Consider the following 18,502-nt stretch of genomic DNA (forward strand, 5'->3'; position numbering starts at 1 on the left):
ACAAATATGTGTTGTTAATAACTTTCTGGAAAATAAAAAACACAATGATTGATCCAAAAATGGAATAAGAAAACATTTCAAAGATGTTTGGTGCTCTGTCTTTGCATTTAGAAGCACATATAAATATGGACAGATCATGTGTGTGGTGTGTGTGTGTGTTTTAAGTCTTAATTATGTATTACTTTCTTACTACTGTGGAATAAATGTAGGTAAATATTAGTATATACTGGTAAATAATATTTGCAAGATTTCTTCATATACTAGTAAATTTGAATTTAAATGTTAATTTTATATGTCATTTCTTTCACACTTCAGCACCTATAACCCAGGGAACTGGGGTAAATTTCCCTATTGGAGAGATCCCGAGCCAGCCATACTACCATGATATGAACTCTGGTGTAAATCTACAAAGGTCACTGTCTTCTCCACCAAGCAGGTAAAGTTCTTTCACATATCTGCAGCATTTTAGCACTTTGATGGGAAAGGGAGAAAAGCAAGTATTTACATAATTCTCAATGATTTTTACAAGATTCTGGGACTTCCTTAAATTCATTTTTAAATGAATATCAATGAGTATAATTTTTCGGTAAGATCAAATTTAAAAATATCTGTGGTATCTATCTATCTATCATCTATCTATTGGCAAAGAAAGTTGCCCAGGGTGACTTACCTAAGGTCACACAACTAGTCAAGTATCTGAGACTGGATTTGCACTCGGGTCCTTCTGGCTCTAGGGATGGTGCTCTATCCTCTGTGTACCTAATTGCCCCTAAAATCTTTTTTTTTTTTTTTTAAATAATTGATTGAATAATGAGAGAAAGCTCAACATTTCCAGTAACAAGGAGAACAGAGATTTTTGAACAGTTTCATGAAATCCTACAATTCTACGAGGTATTTCTAGGAGTTACTTAAAATATCTTATAATGGCGAAGATAATCCATTTCAATTCTGTTTCAATAGTCCTAATTTAGGGACATGCATCAAAAAGAGAAGAGAACTACAAATTTAGAAAACTTCTGCTATGTGTCAGGCCCTGCTGTAAGCTCTTTTCAAATGTGTTCTTATTTAATAATGAGGTAATATTTCTTAAAAACATCACAGAGGAATCCTACAGACATAAACAGTTTCAAAAGTAATATCCTAAGCAACAGTCAATTTATATTTTCACTATGGTCTTTTGGCTTTGTTTAATGTGAACTCCAGTGTTCCTTACATGGCTACAGTGTCTCATAACACACAAACAAACTACCAACCCTAGACTAGATGCTCACATGTACTAGATGTGTAACTTAATTTCTCTGAACCTCACATGGAGATATTCCTTACTTACATTCTTTATTTTGCGAAGTTGTCATGAGAAAGATGCTTTGTATGCCTAAAGTACTAGAGAAATGTGTATTGTTATTTATAGTAAATGATAACAATAACAATAATTCCATTCTGTGAAATCTAGTTCTACAGAATACCCAGATACCAATTATTTATTTTAGTCCAGCTTGTCCTGAGCATATGCAGAATAAATATAAAGATAAAACATGAAGTATTCTAATATAACATAGTATGGTAGAGAGGGTCCTAGCAGCTAAGAGGACTAGGCAAGAGTTTATGTAGCAGTCACTACTTGAGTTTTATCATGAAAGAAAAAATTGGAGGTGAAGACAGAGCACATTTCAGATGTTGGAGACAAAGATGGGAGATGGAACATGGTTTGTGGAGAACAGAAAGCCAGTGTGGCTGAATCATTTTGTGTGTGTGTGTGTGTGTGTGTGTGTGTGTGAGAGAGAGAGAGAGAGAGAGAGAGAGAGAGAGAGAGAGAGAGAGAGAGAGAGAGAGAGAGAAATGATGCTCAATAAGAATGGAAATATAGGATGGATGCAGATTGTGAAGGGCTTTAAAAGCTAAACAGAGACATTACCATTTGGTCCTAGAGGCAATAGAAACTGGAACTGAGTAGAGGAGTCATGTGGTCAGACTTTTGCAGAAGGCAGCAGGATGTAGAGCAAAGCAGAATGGAGATACATTTGAGACAGAGACAACTTAGGAAGCCATTACATTAACCTAGACTGACCAGTGGATTAAGGTGGTAATTCTAAATTCAGAAAAATTATTGGATATCAGAGATTAGAATTAAAAAGTGCAAGATTTGGAAATGATTGGGTATATGAGCTGACAAAGAATGAGGAACTGACAATAATGTAGAGCTTACATTATTCTAAGAAGGAAGATAATTTCTTTCTCAGAGAAATAGGGAAATCTCTAATTTAAATCTCTAAGGACATGGAAGTGAAAGTAGGATTTTTCTTTTTTTCAGCTCCTAGTATTCCTCTCCACTTATTCATTGATTTGTTTTTCTTAGTTCCTCTGAGAGTCACCCCTTCATTTTTCTTTCCTTAATGTTTTTGCTTCTGAGTTTGTCCTCATATACTAGAACTCCCAAACCCTCTCTGTTTCTCCTTTTTTCCATCTCCTTTTCTCATTATGGGCAAAATAGAGCAGCCCTGTCTCTTCCATAGTTTTAATAAAGCCTTTGTTAAAACAACATTATCCTTTGGGGGTTGCCACAGCACATCATTGGCTTATATTGAGCATTGTGTTGTTGTTCAGTCTATTCAGTCGTGTCTAACTATGCAATTTACTAAAAACCTCAAATTGTTTAAAGATGAATTGCTGTCTAGCATCTTGTACTCATCTTGTACGTGTGAAACTGATTTGGTTTTTAGTTTAAAATAATATTTTAAACTTTTATTCACTTTACATTAAATCTTACTGAATTTGGTCCAGGGTTCTAAGTTGTTGAGATCTTTTTGGGACCTGACTCAATTTGTCATCATAATTTCATAAGCATGCTAAATCCAAGATTTTAGTAAAATACTTTAAACCACATAGGGCTAAGGATTTATCTCTGGAGCATCACAATGGACATTTTCTTGTGATTTGACAGTGACCAACATATATGACTATACTTTGGGTCTATATGATAAGATTTGGGGATTACTTTCCTGATAAACCTACCAGCCATTAGGAATAACTATTATAGCTGATTTTGGATACCCTCTTTTGTAATGGGATTAGGGAGATGAATTGGGACTAGGGGTCAGGTGGGAATTGCTCTGCAGTTAATTGCTTTTATTGAGCTGGGTCTTTGCTTTGTGGTTTTATTAACTCATTTCACATCTTACAAATTCTCACATCTCCCCATATTCAAATAACAATACAAAAATGAATTCTAAACAGAAATGGGTTTTGTGTTATCGGTATGATTATTTTGACTGGTATTTCATCCTCTTCTAGAAAACTGAGAGTTGATTATATTTGAATTAGTTAAATACTTGTGTATTTGCTTGTGTTTGCATTAAAGGTATAATATGCCATGTTATTATAAAATAACGAATGTTCATTTATGTAGATTATATAGATCAGCATGATGACTAAACTAACCTGCTGAGGCCAGGGAAAATGCTTTTAATTTTATAACTGAGCAAAAATTACTTCCTTCTGACTTGACAAGGATATTGTCAGATTATATTTTAAAAATCAAATCAACAAGTATTTATTAAACACCATGTGACAGGCACTTTTCTAGGCACTAGAGATACAGCAAAAATGAAAAAGCATATCTTTAAGACACTTACTTACTTATATTTTACTGAGGAGATATCAACTTAGTTCTCTCCTTGTGCTCAAAAAGATTCCAATATTCAGCTCTCCAGAAGAGCAGAAGGCTTGTAATCATTCCTAGGCTGCCTCATTGTGAACATTACCCTCTGTTTTTCCCACTTACTCCTGTAGCTTTAAGACATCTTAAGCTCTGACCAGAATGACAGAATTGAACTGAATGAAGATTAGATAGTATAAAATTACATTTTGAATTACACATGGAAGAACTAAACTAATACATTACTTTCTATTTTTATAATTTAACATAAAGTCTAAATTGTATTTTCTCCTGGGTAAAATATTATAACATTTGGGAGGTTACAATTCATAAAAAATGCTTCTTCTTCTTCTTCTTCTTCTTCTTCTTCTTCTTCTTCTTCTTCTTCTTTTTTTTTTTTTTTTTTGGCTCAATACAGTGATATTTCAATCGACACAATTCCAACTCTCTCATGTCCATTAATTAGAAGGAATACTAGAACTACATCAAATGAAGGGTGGCTGAATTTTTTTCCTTGGAATATTAGAGAACAAAAATTTAGAGGGTGCAAAAATTAATACATGTTCTCCCTTAGCAGCTATAAGTCATTGTAATAATTATTGCCCTTTCTTACTTGGCTGAATTTATTTCAATTACTTGAATTATTTTTATATCATATTTTACCAGGTTGATTTAAAGACAAGGGTGCTGCTTGTCTCATGTGCTAAAATTGCTAGTTATGGTTCTGAGGGTACTGCTGTTAAGGAACAACCATTTGTAATGAAAAACAAACATGTTCATGGCTATAGTTATCTGATTAATAGGGTGTCAAAGAGGAAGACATCAAACATTACGATATTTCATATTTAAAAACAATATTTTTTCTCCTCTGTTATGGGAATATATAGATTTAATATGTTCCGATTGAGAAAAGCCTTTTTCTTAAACAAATTACATCATTTAAATCTAAACCCTTTACTTTCAATTCACTTCAGCAGTCCTTCAGCAGACCGTACGCAAGAAGAAAGAGAATGCTATCTAAATAAAAGAAAATAAAAATGTTAACATATAAAACATTAAACATTTATGTTTCCTTCACATTTAAATGTTTTTTTGGAAGTAGAATTGAAAAGGTCAGAAATGTATGCCATAATTTTATACTGTTTCATATCTATATTTACATATAGATATAATACAATATAATATGATATAATATACACATGTGATTATAAATATGTGCATTATACATACATACATATTATTGTTGTATATAACTACAAATACCCGCTATTATTTATGATTTAAAGTGTATGCTGCTATTTCCAAATGCTCCCAACAGATCTCAACCAAAAAACAATTTTCCTTTTTGTCCTATTTACAGTCTTTAAAATTTCCTTTTACAAAATCTTCTTCAACCACTTCATAGTCTTAACAATAAAGTATCACTGGAGATGATTCTTTTCCAGAAATTTTATAAAAACACCTTATTATTATTTTTAACAGCAAAAGACCCAAAACTATATCCATAGATGAAAATATGGAACCAAGTCCTACAGGAGACTTTTATCCTTCTCCAAATTCCCCAGCTGCTGCAAGTCGGACATGGCACGAAAGGGATCAAGGTGAGTTATTCAGACGTTATTTTCTATATATATTAGATGATATGGTTACACACACGCACATGCATGCAAGCACAAACATATATATATACACACATATATGCATATGCAAATACTTGTGTATACATAGAAATGCACCTATATTATGGGACTGCTTTATTTCTTGGTCATAGTTCATTCAGTAAAATGTCCCATCTTAGTGAATGTATATAGAATCTTAGAATCTCATCTTCTTTGAAAGAAACTTCAAGTATTATGTCCACACCTAAGAAAAAATTTATCTAATAATATTATTATTTATATAATAAGTATTAGACTTATCAAACATTTCCTCTAGATTATAAGAAAAATATGAATTTTCATGTATTTCTGTTCAATATGGTGTGTTACAGATGAAATAGCGGAAAGCACAAAGTACTATATAAATATGAACTGCTGTTGTTTGTTTTTTAGAAAAGTACATTATTTTATTATTGACTAAACTTTTTTTCCTATGGGACAAATGAGTTTAATCAGGCTCAAATCCATTCACACATTTGCATGTGTCTTTGATGATAAAATGCAGAACTTTTAACAATCTGCAGATGCTGGTAGCTAAAATGTCCTGTTAAAAATAAACTTTGTTTTTGATTTGTCCTTTTTGCTGCATCTGGGCATATCCAGGTATAAAATTCCAAAATAGAAGTGGAGAAAATATTTAGATATTTTCTAACTCTTAAATCAGGTTTTATTGATGCTTTAGAAGTTGCATTTTTCATATACTCACACACACATCTATTTATATACAAATATATATAGATACACACATATATATATGTTAAGTTGAGTATATTATTTTATGTGCCAATTTAGCAAATTAAACAATGACTAAGTATAAAACTTTGTAATGGAATTTCATACAAAAAGCAATATTTAATCAGGCAATTAATTAATTAATATAAATTAATAGGCACACTAAATAATAATTAAAAGCAATAGTCAAGACATGGTTTTCAGGGTTTTAAATTTAACTTTTCAAAAATTTGACATGTGTGACATTGGTTGCTAAAACTTTTTTGAAGAATGGAACTGTTGTGGGGGACTCTTTAATAATTTCTGGAAATAACTGAACACCTAGAAAATCCCAATTGGCAAAGCTAAAATCATGTGGTACCAGGATACAGTTCCTTCTTCAGAATTTCTTTTCTTGCTTTTCAAGTTCTCTCCCCCCCCCCTTTTCATAGATTTCCTAATTCAATTCTAGTTTACTTTCTAGGTATAACTTGTGAACTTTTTTTTTCTTAATTATTTTCTGTTTCTTCTACATTTTAAAAATCATTGCCTCCTCCCATTTGGTATATTATAGGTATGTGTATATTCATACGTGTTTAAAACATTAATTTTTTTTCAGAATTCCAAAAATTCTTCTTGATTCTTTCCATTTAACATATTAGAATTTTCCAGTTTAATATGTCAAAATGTTTAAATTTAGGATTATATAATATAATAAGAGCCTTTAAGATTACAGAGCACTTCCTCATAACAATTCTGTCAGGTAGGTGGTGCATTTCTTATTTCCATTTTGCTCACAGGAAAAATCAGGCTTGGAGAGAGTTAGCTCCTAGCCCAGTATTACATATCTACTAAAGTTTAGAATCAGGAATTGAACTCTTTTATCTCTTCACACTCAGTGTTTTTCTAATAAACAATTATGTCACACACACACCCCTTTCTACTTGGATCTGACATTCTTCTCAGTCTGTCCCTCAGGTAAACCTCTTTGCTTTAATGATTTCTACCATTGTTTTATGAAAATTAATGTTTTGTATGGATTTTGAAAATTCAGAAAACATCCCCACTTGCTCTTCATGCAACTATGGAATATAGGAAGATTAGTGGGTTTTTTTTTTTTTAATTATAGCTTTTTATTTACAAGATATATGCATTGATAGTTGCAAAACCTTTTGTTCTAACTTTTCCCCTCCTTCCCCCATCCCTTCCCCCAGATGGCAGATTGACCAATACATGTTAAATATGTTAAAGTAGAAGTTAAATACAATATATGTATACATGTCCACACAGTTATTTTGCTGTACAAAAAGAATCGGACTTTGAAATAGCGTACAATTAGCCTGTGAAGGAAATAAAAAATGCAGGCAGACAAAAATAGAGGGATTGGGAATTCTATGTAGCGGTTCATAGTCATCTCCCAGAGTTGTTTTGCTGGGTGTAGCTGGTTCAATTCATTACTGCTCTATTGGAACTGATTTGGTTCATCTCATTGTTGAGGAGGGCCACGTCCCTCAGAATTGATCAGGAAGATTAGTTTTTTAAAGCTAGTTAGACTCATTCTTGCTTACTGCCCAATGGAGTGGGCTAAGCAAGAAGAAGAGTGTAGAGAGGTTTTTCTGACATAGTTTTGTCTTGCCACTATCTTAGTAAACCATTTGTAGTCTTTCTCCAATCCATGCTGGTTAAAAAAAACAGAAGTTAAACATTTTTATGACACTAAAGATTAAAGATAGTAGCTGAAGCTGGTGGTCAGGATGTCAGTAACTTTATTTCTCCCCACAGAAAATTTCTGATGGGGATTCACAATTGTGTTACTTTAATGTCTTTAGAAACCAGTTTGATGTTCAAGATTAGATTTTGTTGCAAGGGCAACAGAGTATATAGGAATATAATGGGTCACAGTCAGAAGAAAACTAAATATATGAAAAAAGACTAAGGCAAAGAAAGAGACATTTTGCATATGGAAACAATAGACTAGTATCATTTTTTCAGTGTGGTTTAGGGAAAGGTTGCTATTATTACTCATATTATTCCAAACCAAAAGAGGAAGATGAAGGAGGAACGGAATAAGCATTTACATGATGCCTACTGTGGGCCAGGCATTGTACTAAATGCACTAATGTAAAAATAAATATCCACTTGAGTTGAAATGACCTGACCAGAGACCTGACCAATTATATCACTGGACCAATGAATTTTTCTTTCTACTCTACCACACCAGCCTTGGGTATCATAATTATCCACTAGACTATAAATAGCAAGAAAGTTATGGAAAGTGTGGGAGTGGAGATGATGATGATTGATAGAGCCCCTAGTATTTCTCCAATGCTATGGTAGACTTGCCTAACAAAAGTTTTCCAATTGTCCAGACTTCTGCCCTTTCCCAGACCATATTAGGGAAGAGGGTTACCATCCAAAAGAATTTCCTAAATTTTAATGTGAGATTTTGTTAGTGAATCAATCATAGTGTTAGGAAACACCCTTTTTAGGGAACAATTTGTATGGCAATGACCAGGTCATTGATACTTCTTTTCATACATTTCCCTTACTTTCTTTGTAATCTAAAAAAGTATCCTGTTTGTGGACTGTGCATTTTCCAGTGTCTCCCTTAAAAAGGAACTTACATTAGTTCCCCCTATTTCCTCATTGAGGAACCACTAAATTATTACCTTATGAATGTGAATGGTGTGGAAAAAAAATCAGGGAATTGGGGAGGGGAAGCAATAAAAGTTGAAAAAAAAAAGCAAAATAGAGAAAAGACATTCTTAAATGCATGACAAATAACTAAAGCTCATATTTTATTGCTTATGTGTCAGGTTTACTCCAAACAAACCTATATTTTCATTTCCAGAAAAATTATACCGAACAAGGAATATAATAGTAGCAATAATAACAGTGCTGCTAATTATGTGTGGGGATGGATGTATTACAAAGAAGTGTAGGTGTTCTTTATTGCAAAAAGTGTCACATTGTAAAAGTTGATTCCTCTACCAGTCTATTTAATAAAGGCAATCTCATATCATATTATAAAACATTTTTGAAAAGTAGAAGGGAAACTGTCATTCTTTCCCTTTTGTTAAATCATTTTATTGTCTTGGTGATTTTCCTTTGTCAAGATGACTGGAATTATCTCAGAAGCCTAAAAAGGCATATCATGTTAAGAGGAAGAGGGAAAAATCCCTTCGCAAGTGTGCTTAAAAAACTCTGACACTTTAATATTGAAGTCCCTAAAGACGTTGTAATATATACAATAAAGCATTGTAGGAAGAAACCTTCATCTGTGAAAAATAAAGAAGGTAGAGTACATCTTACCTTTGTAAATTTTACAAAGACAGATGAAATTGCTTCATTTTATGAGCTTTTTTTAAAGGGATAATAAAATACTTTACAATGTTTGCTGTCCACCTTTAAATCTTTAAGTTAATACTTTGTTCTGAGGAGGAAACTTTTGGACATGCATAAATTAAGCTTCTTAAGGGCAAAGCCTTTGTTTGTTTTTGCTTTTTGCCTTTTGCTTTCCTGTACTTAGGCCAGTTGTTACATGTGGTGGATATTTAATACATATTTATCTTATTGACTTCCTGGCACTGAAAAGAGACAAGCAAGAATATCATCTTGCATTTTTTTTTTTTTTTGCATCGTACCTACATTAGTTTTAGTAGGTAATCAATAAATATTGGTTGGTTGATTGAGTGACTGTTTCTGTTTGCAGTTAAAAGAAACCTTCAGTTAAAAAGGGGTCATTGATGACCCTTTTCCTCCCAACTCCAACCCCATCCTGTGACCCACTGTGTTAACAGGAATCCTATTATTCTCCTTCCTTCATCTTTTCCCTATCTTCCAGAAGCAGATATGTGACACTGGATAGTTGGAGTACTGGATTTGGAGTCAAGAGGACTCAAATTCATATCCATTCTTGAGAAACTTATTATGTGACCCTGAGCAAGGCACTTAAGTATCAATTCCCTCATCTGTGAAATGTCTATAAATAATATCATCTTTCTCTCAGAGTTGTTGTGAATGAATAATGTTTGTTAAGTACTTAGTAAACCTTAAAGTACTATATAAATGCTATCTAGTCTTCTTCTAATTATTTTCTTTGAACAAGAAATCTCCAAATTTATTCATTTGGAATTATTTCAAATGAGGGAATCATAAATGACATAACTTTAATCTAATATGTTTCTTATTTCATGCAAAAATATGCCAATTTATTTATTGGTTCTAGAAGTCCTAATTTGTATAATTATAAGGGTAATGAATATATTAAAATGGAAATTTAAAAATTGAACATTTCCTTTTTTTATTAGTAGTTTTTTTTATAAAGTCAAGATAGAAAAAAGACTAAGAATTGTTCATTAATAACATATAAGTGGACAATAAAAAAATAAAAATTTCACTTAAATTAAACTATTAATATTTAAATACTAAGTTCTCTATATTGTGAAAATTGAGAAATACATACATTTAATATGTTAAAGAAATTGAACATTTCATACATATATACCATGTTGTTTTATCTGAAAAATTCTTTCAAATTAGACTGCCTTGATCCTAAGAAATATAAGTATCATATTGTTTTAAATAGTTTCTCTCTTGTAATTTATCACCTTTCAAAATACATATTTTTAATGAAATATTATTTTAGAGTTAAATATTTTTTCAAATTCTATTATCTCTAATTTTCATAAATTTAATTTCATAAACAGGGACATGAATTAGATTAGTCAACATTTGCTCCTTTATTTTCATCTCTTCCTATCTTATAATAGGAAGCAAGGTTAGGCCAGATGACAAAAAGAAATAAGGCAACTTCTTTTTTTAATCCTTATTCCCTGGAATATTTTTCTCTTGGGGCCATATCCTATCCTTTCTGTAAAACTTTTATTGTTTTATTCTCATTGTAAAAGCTGTCCTCCACCAAATACACAGATACAAACATACACATAGATTCACACATACAACAGACACACATTCTATATCAGTTCTCTCTGGGTGTTAACTGATTAAAATGATACAGGCAAAGTCCTCTGCCTCTGTTATTCAATTTGATTTGATTTGATTAAGATAAAATATAGACTCCTCTGTTTGGTGTTTAAAGCCCTCTAGTTCCAGCCTTATTGCACTATTCACCCTTCACATATACTGTGGTCAAGCTTACATGGCCCACGTCTTCTGTCTTGGTTTTCCCTACTTCCCTTCTTACCAATTTTCTTCAAAGTTTAGTTTAAGAGCTGGCTTTTATAAAAGGCCTTTTTTTGATTCCTCCAACTGCTAATACTTTTCCCTAAAAATGATCTTATATCTACTTTGTATCTTTATTTATACATGTTGTTTTTCTTGGCTAGATTGGGCAAAGATTGTTTCAATTTTATTTTTGCATCCCTAGCTTCTAATGTATGTAGTACCTGACGCATAGTAAATGCTTATTAGATGCTTGCACTTTGATTTGTGATTTGAAGAGGATTTGATCAAAGAATAGTCTTTGGCTATTTAGAAGAGACTAAATTTAATTCTACTTAAATACCTAGAAATCTGATAGGCTGCTAAAATTGTATAATTTGAAAATTCTCAAAGATTCCATTATTGCTCTATTAACCATATCATTTTGCTTACTAAATATCAAATGAAGGACCTTGTTATCAGACTTCCAAAGATTTGTTGTCCAAGAGTTAGAAAGAGAAAAAAGTATCTTTATAATAAGGTTAATTTAATCCAGTGATTAAAACAAAGAGGAATGGAAGGTCCTGTCATAATTGCATTTTTAAAATAATACAAAGATGTTTGGAATTAGAAGGATACAAGTAATCATTTGTCATGCATAGTATAGGGTTTGAACTAGACAATCTCCAAAGTCCCTCAAAACTCCAAAAGCACTAAGATTTCAATATAGTAAATTATCATTAATTTGGACTTAACTGTTTAGGAGTTCTGGCTATTCAGACAGAACTGGGCTTATGAATATTGTAAACAACATAGTAAAAGTACTTTTATATAGTTGAGAGATCAGTCCATTTCTAACGATTTGGAGAGTATCTTTTATTTTACAATATATGATAATGTGAAAGGTCTTAGTTTTTACTTTGATGTGATAGCTACAAACACTTTTGAAAGTGAGGAATTTTATGAAGAAATACATAGTCAATATAATTTTGGATTTTATAGTTAGAAAAAGCAATAGGAGTATATTCCTTTTCAATTTTGTACAATTCACACGCTGTACTGGTTTATATAGGCTGTCTTCCCATTTAGCCTGATTTAATGAAATTGCATAGATGTTCAGATTTTTTAGCCATATATACCTGAGAACTAATCTTGAATTCTATGCTGTTCACATTGTACACTTCTATGAGGCACCCCCAGAATGTATAAATATTAAATCAAGACAATTAGAATATTGCTGAAAATAGTGGCAGAAAAAGGATGGTGCTAATATAACATCATGCTAGAGTCTGTATATATCAATAGCTGACATTTCTATGGTGTTTTAAGGTTTGGAAAATATTTTTACATATTTTATCCCATCTAATATGTACTATAGTCCTGTGAAACAAATACTATGCCTGTTTTACAGATGAGGAAATTGAGGTTGAAAAGTAACTTATACAGGATAATACAGCTAGTAGTATTGGAGGTGATATATGAAATCTGAGCAGTTTTGACACCTGATCTATAACAATATATATATATATAACATATATATGTTAACATATATATATAATAACATATATATACATATAATATATATGTTAATATATATATATATAACATATGTATTATATATACATATAATATATATAACTATAACAAATATAAGTTAAGTTCAGAGACTTTGATTTGGATTCTGTCTGCACTTTTATAAGCTGTCTGTGTATAATCTTTTGGCCTCTCTGAGCTTCTATGGGATTTCAAGTTAGAAGGACATTTAGATGTTCTCTGGTCAGTAGGTCACAGATCTAGAGCAGAATGGTACCTTAAAGGCCATCTGGACCAATTTCTTCATTTTACAAATTGAAGCCCAGACACTTACTTGGTCAGACACAGGAAGCAAGTGACAGAAGACAGATTTGAATCCAGGTCCTCTAACTCTAAATTCACTCACACAGTTCTTATGTAAAAAGTACTTGATAATTTTTTAAATGCCTTAGAAATATGAGTTAGAGTTATGCCCACTAGACCAGAATGGTGGGGCACCTGGGATAATTGCTGTGTGTCATTCCATCACTCAATACCACAGCTATTTCCTTCCCTCCCTCCCTTTCTGCTTCTCTATCTCTCCTCTTGCTCCCTTTTGTTCTCTTTTTCTCCCTATTAATTATAGAATTTAGAACTAGAAAGGATCTTGCGTATTATTTACTCCAACATTCTCATTTTACAAATGAGGAAGGAAGAAAGACAGTAGGGTACAGGGGAAAATGCTAGACTTTTTGTTGTAGCAAAGAACTAGAAATTAAGGGGGAGGGTATTTCGCTGAGTAGTTGGGCACATTATAGTTTATAAAGGTGATGTAATAATATTACCTTATAAGAAATGGCAAAAGAAATAAATTCTTAAAAACATGGGAAGATTAATACATCCGATAGAATTATATAATAATTACACCATCTAATAATATATGTTATATAATTATGTATATAATATACACCATATATAATATAATAATAAACACCATAAAGAAAACTTCAAAAGGCTTAAGAACTCTGAACAATCATACACCTCCAAAAGACCAATGATGAAGCATGCTATCTATCTTAAAGATCATAATGAGATATATTTTCAAACATGAAATGGCAAATTTATATGAGATTGTTTTGCTGGACCAAGTAATTTTGGGAAGGTTGTATTTGGGAGAGAGAATAGTCTTCTATTCTCCCAATAATGTTTATTGACAAAGAAGAAGTAATTGAGATAGAAGACAAGAAGGAGGAGAAAAGGAGGAGGAAAAGGATGATGAGAAGAACAAGGATGAGGACAAGGAGGAAAAGGCAAAGGGAGGGAGAGGGGAGCAGGAGGAGAATAAGAAGAAGAGGAGGAGGAGGAAGAAGAAGAGAGCAAGATGAAGACGTAAAGAAGAGGAGGAGGAGGAGATAGAGAAGGAAGAGAAGGAGGAGGAAAAAGCAAAAGAGAGTAGTAGTAATAGTAGTAAAAAAAAAGTCACTAAAGGATTTTTTAAAGTACAAAGATGAGAACCAATGGAAGTCAAGAAACACAGACAATATAGTTTGGAAACAAACATTGAATTTATTATATACTGAATAAAAAACCTAGCTATATGTAATTATAGCTTTACATACAATGCTCATGCTATAATGGGTAAAGTGCTAGACTTGAAGTCAGCACTTCAAGTGCTGCCTGTAACTTTTACTAGCTATGACCATGAACAAGTCATTTACCTTTTCAGAGCCTCAGTTTCCTCATTTATTAAAAAGGGGAAAATACTCTAGTAGTTATCTCTTAAGGCAATTATAAGTCTCACATGAAATAATAGATGTAAAGTGCTTCATGAACTTTAAGGCAATATGTAAATTTCATTATTATTACCACTATACAATGGTGCCTCTCCTTTCCCCAACTTCTTTTCTTCAAGTCTGCCTTTGTGGCAGCCTCACTGTGTCAACCATAGCTACTGATAGTCATTGCTTAGTTCCACTGATCACACTAAAAAAGTGTGATCATAGGACTAAAAAAGTTATTGACTAGTACTTTATATAAAACTAGCTTTTAGAATGGTAAAAATGAGCAACCTTTATAGCTCTGAAGAGGTATGAGAAATTTGGACCCATGATGTATATCATTTGTGGTTGAGCATTAATATTAGATATAATTACATACTTGTAGGAAAATCCAAAAAAGCAAAATGAATGAATGAATTAATAACACATTGTCATTTAATATTTGTCCCAGGATTTATAAATTTCAGATCCCCTATGATTCCCCAAATTGACAATCTATAAAAAGTCAAGTTTTAAAATAAATAAAGTATCATGTTAAATCTTTTTAGGGAGGAAGAAATGGATTATTTCTGTTTCCAAATTTGTAAAACTTGATCTTAAATTTTTTGGTAGTAGTTTGGAGAATACTTTTGAATAACTATTATTTCTTACTATATTAGCTTGATCAAGTTGCTTACCTTCTCAAGGCCTCAGGTACTCTTCTGTAAAATGAATAGTTGATTTTTTTTTTTTTTTTGGATCTTAAAGTCTCTTCAAGCTTGGAATCCTATGAGTCTGTAATTTTTCCTTTGAGCTCTTAAGTTATCATAAATTACTACTGAATTGAAGACTGGCATGCTTAGAAGTGGATGAAAGAATTCTCAACTTGAATTTATGGTCTTGAAAAAGGAAGAGACATGGGGTGAGAGTTTTGGCCTCCTCTTCTAAAGGAATGGCCATCTTTCCTTCTCTCTTGCTTTAGGGAGTATTTTGTTCTGCCCTGCAGAGCTGGAGCTAGGAAATTGTCTTGAATTATGCATTTTCAGAGCAGTGGCCAAAACTGGCTACAATAAATTTTGAGCTATGTTTCTTTCTGTCCTCTCCTACTACATATAAACATTGTTTTTAAAATCAGTGATCTTTAAAATTAAGAATAGATGATAAGAAAGCTCAGGAATTAGTCCTGAAGTATGCATTTTTGAAGAGCATTGATAAAGGAAAGTAAGACTTATAGAGAGCAAAATCTGTAAGAAGATTATATTTTTCTTCAGAATAATCTTAAACTGTTTTAGATTGGACACAGACACATGTCAATTGAAGGTCTTAATTGCTATCTCAAAAATAATCTTTACTGGCTTATGTCAAATGAAAAATGTCTTAAAATCATCTAAAAACATACCATCATTTAGAACCATTCAAAAACAGCATTTCTTACTCCTAAACAAAAAGCAATTGTTTTAAAAAATAAGTTAATGTAAAAATACTCTCATTGGATCATTGAACAGCAGAAGTGCTTATGTGCTGGGAGGCACCATATGTTTTAGCTTGTACCTGAGGAATGCACATTTCTCACAGATGCATATGCCCTGTCCTCAGCCATTCTGGTACAACAAATGATTGATAGAGATTGAGTTATTGTAACAGAACCTTGTTATGGGATCAGTGTCTCCTACTTTGAAAATAAATGACTCAGCCAGTCTGAAACATTTATTTTCCCTAAATGACTAGAGATGTAGCAATAGGAGACCATTATCCTGTGACAATATTCTGTTTCATTGACATTATCTCTTAAACATAATGGGTCCATTACTAAATAGAGGTTTTGTTGCTGATCAATTTCACATGATTTCCAAAACCATTAGGATAATAAATATACTATCACAGTAATGTGTTTGACAGCATATTCTTTTTTCTTTCATTTACATTTGTGAGAGGGAAAATATAGATTTAAGTTGAGCTCAAACATGACAATTTATACCTTTCTGTGGCCACTTTTATCTATGAAAGGAAACTGCATATTATATACATAATTATATTTCTATTGAGCTACTGAACTGATGACCTTCAATTTTTCTTTATTTTTCATCTACCACACTAACCACATCAAATCATAACTCTTCCCAAACAGTTTCTTTCAACCTCCATATAATGCTTTTATTTGATAACAGTTTCAGAGCCTTTCACACTTTCCTGGAAATCAGCTAAAGTAACACATCAGTTAAATCCCTCCCAATCTGCCCTTAGAACAGAGAATAGCATTAGTAATAAAAGAAACCTTGAGTTGTCTAGGAGCATAAATGTCTCTAAATGTATGGCTTTCCCCCAAATGTTCTCCTTGAAAAACTCATCTATAATCTTGTTAAATTAGAACTCTTCCAGTATCTTTCTGACTTTTACAGTTAAGGTTACAGTATTGATTTTATTTTATAATCCAAGGCTCTTGAATCCGTTGCACTAATAAGCCACCATAGCTAGGAGATTTTCCCTGGAGGCATGTTGAATCTCAGTAATTTACCTATGCCAATATTTAATAAGTGACTACAATATACTCCAAATCGAGCATTATTGTTTGGTACTTCCCTCCTTCCTCCCTTCAAATTAGGCTTTCTGACAGTACTCAAGACACTTTATCATTGTAAATCTGCTGAAATGAAATCACTTAATGGACAAAGGCATCTTGAAGTGTTTTTTAAAAGCGTATTCATGTATTCAGTATTCATTCTCTTAGCACTGTTCTTTACTCTTCAAAGGATTTTTACTTCTCAGTAAGGTGTTATTGTGAGCTTCAAAGGGGTTTGGACTTTATCTTTGTTCAGTGTAGGTATAGCCTAGAGACCTTTTTTATATAGAAGGATGTGATAAATTAAGAATTGTATTAACATGTTACTGTGTTTGAGTTTGGCTATTGAAAGCACACATGCACACATACATATACACATGTATGCAGGGCACACACACACATACACACACACACACACACACACAACCCTGATTTAAAAATGACTGCTTTAGTGCTTTTGGTTCCTAAAAAGCATAGTAATGTACTCAATTAGTAGTCAAGATAAAACATCATTGTGCTTAAAGTGAAAACTCTTACTAGCTTGCTGCCTCCCTCCCACCCCTCACCCTCCCCATCGCCCATTACTATATTTTATTCTATAGAAAAGAATTGGTTTATAGCGAAGGAATATTAGAGTGAATGCTGCATCTCTAGGATCTTCTTATTTTCCTAAAATTATTTTAGGGCAGATTAAATATACATTTATAGGAAAATGTACTTTTAAAATATGGCAGTTAATTATTTTTGAATCATCTGGAATCATCTTCAAATGACTGTTAAGGGATTAAGTCCATATGTCTTGTCATAACACTCAAGGACTTGTTGTTAACTTGGGGTGTGCAAGGTGCTTATTCACATCATTTGCCATAAATCAAAGAAACAAAGGATATTAGAACTATAGAGCTGGAAGGAACCTTGGTGAGATCCTCTTTACTGTCTATCCCAAAAATCTTAGAGCTTTGTTTTAAACCAACTAAATTGTGAAAGTTATATTTTAACCAAAATTATTGATAATGAATTTGAGTTGGCCACAAAATGTTGAAAGATCTAGAGGAAGGCCTAAGTATGTTGGATAGATTCTCATGGACAAAATACAAAATGAGAAACCACAGGTGGACTTTAATATCATTGAGGGTAATATCACATTAATGAGATTTCAAATCCATTGAGGTGTTAGAGATTATATTTAAGTACTTTAAATTCTTTAAATTCTTGAATCTTTAAACAATCCAGTGTTCAACATTTATTCAACAAACATTTAAGCAATTACTTTGCACTTTGTGTTATGTTCTGAAAATAGAAACAAAGATGGAAAGATTAATCAACATTTTTCTAGTATGTTTATTTTATTTTTGAAAAATATTATTCTTGAAGCATTATGGAAATGGTCTTAGATGGCTTCTGAGGTCCTTTACAATTCAGAAGCTCTGGAAATCTTTAATAGTCCCTGAACTGAAAGAGCTTATTATCTAATGGGATGGGGAAC

The 18,502-nt window shown here is 32.2% G+C and overlaps 1 protein-coding gene across 5 annotated transcripts in view; it reads left to right on the forward strand.

Moving 5' to 3' along the window:
• Positions 1-18,502, forward strand: part of NFIB (nuclear factor I B) — a 267,392-nt gene that overhangs the window by 192,901 nt on the left and 55,989 nt on the right. For all 5 annotated transcript variants that reach the window (XM_023497947.2, XM_031947144.1, XM_031947108.1 and 2 more), the window contains exons 5-6: positions 316-436; positions 5,138-5,256. In XM_023497947.2, the coding sequence (XP_023353715.1) occupies positions 316-436; positions 5,138-5,256 (240 nt within the window). The remainder of the gene's footprint in view (positions 1-315; positions 437-5,137; positions 5,257-18,502) is intronic.

Source organism: Sarcophilus harrisii, chromosome 1 (genome assembly GCF_902635505.1).
Source record: "Sarcophilus harrisii chromosome 1, mSarHar1.11, whole genome shotgun sequence".
Taxonomy (NCBI): Eukaryota; Metazoa; Chordata; class Mammalia; order Dasyuromorphia; family Dasyuridae; genus Sarcophilus; species Sarcophilus harrisii.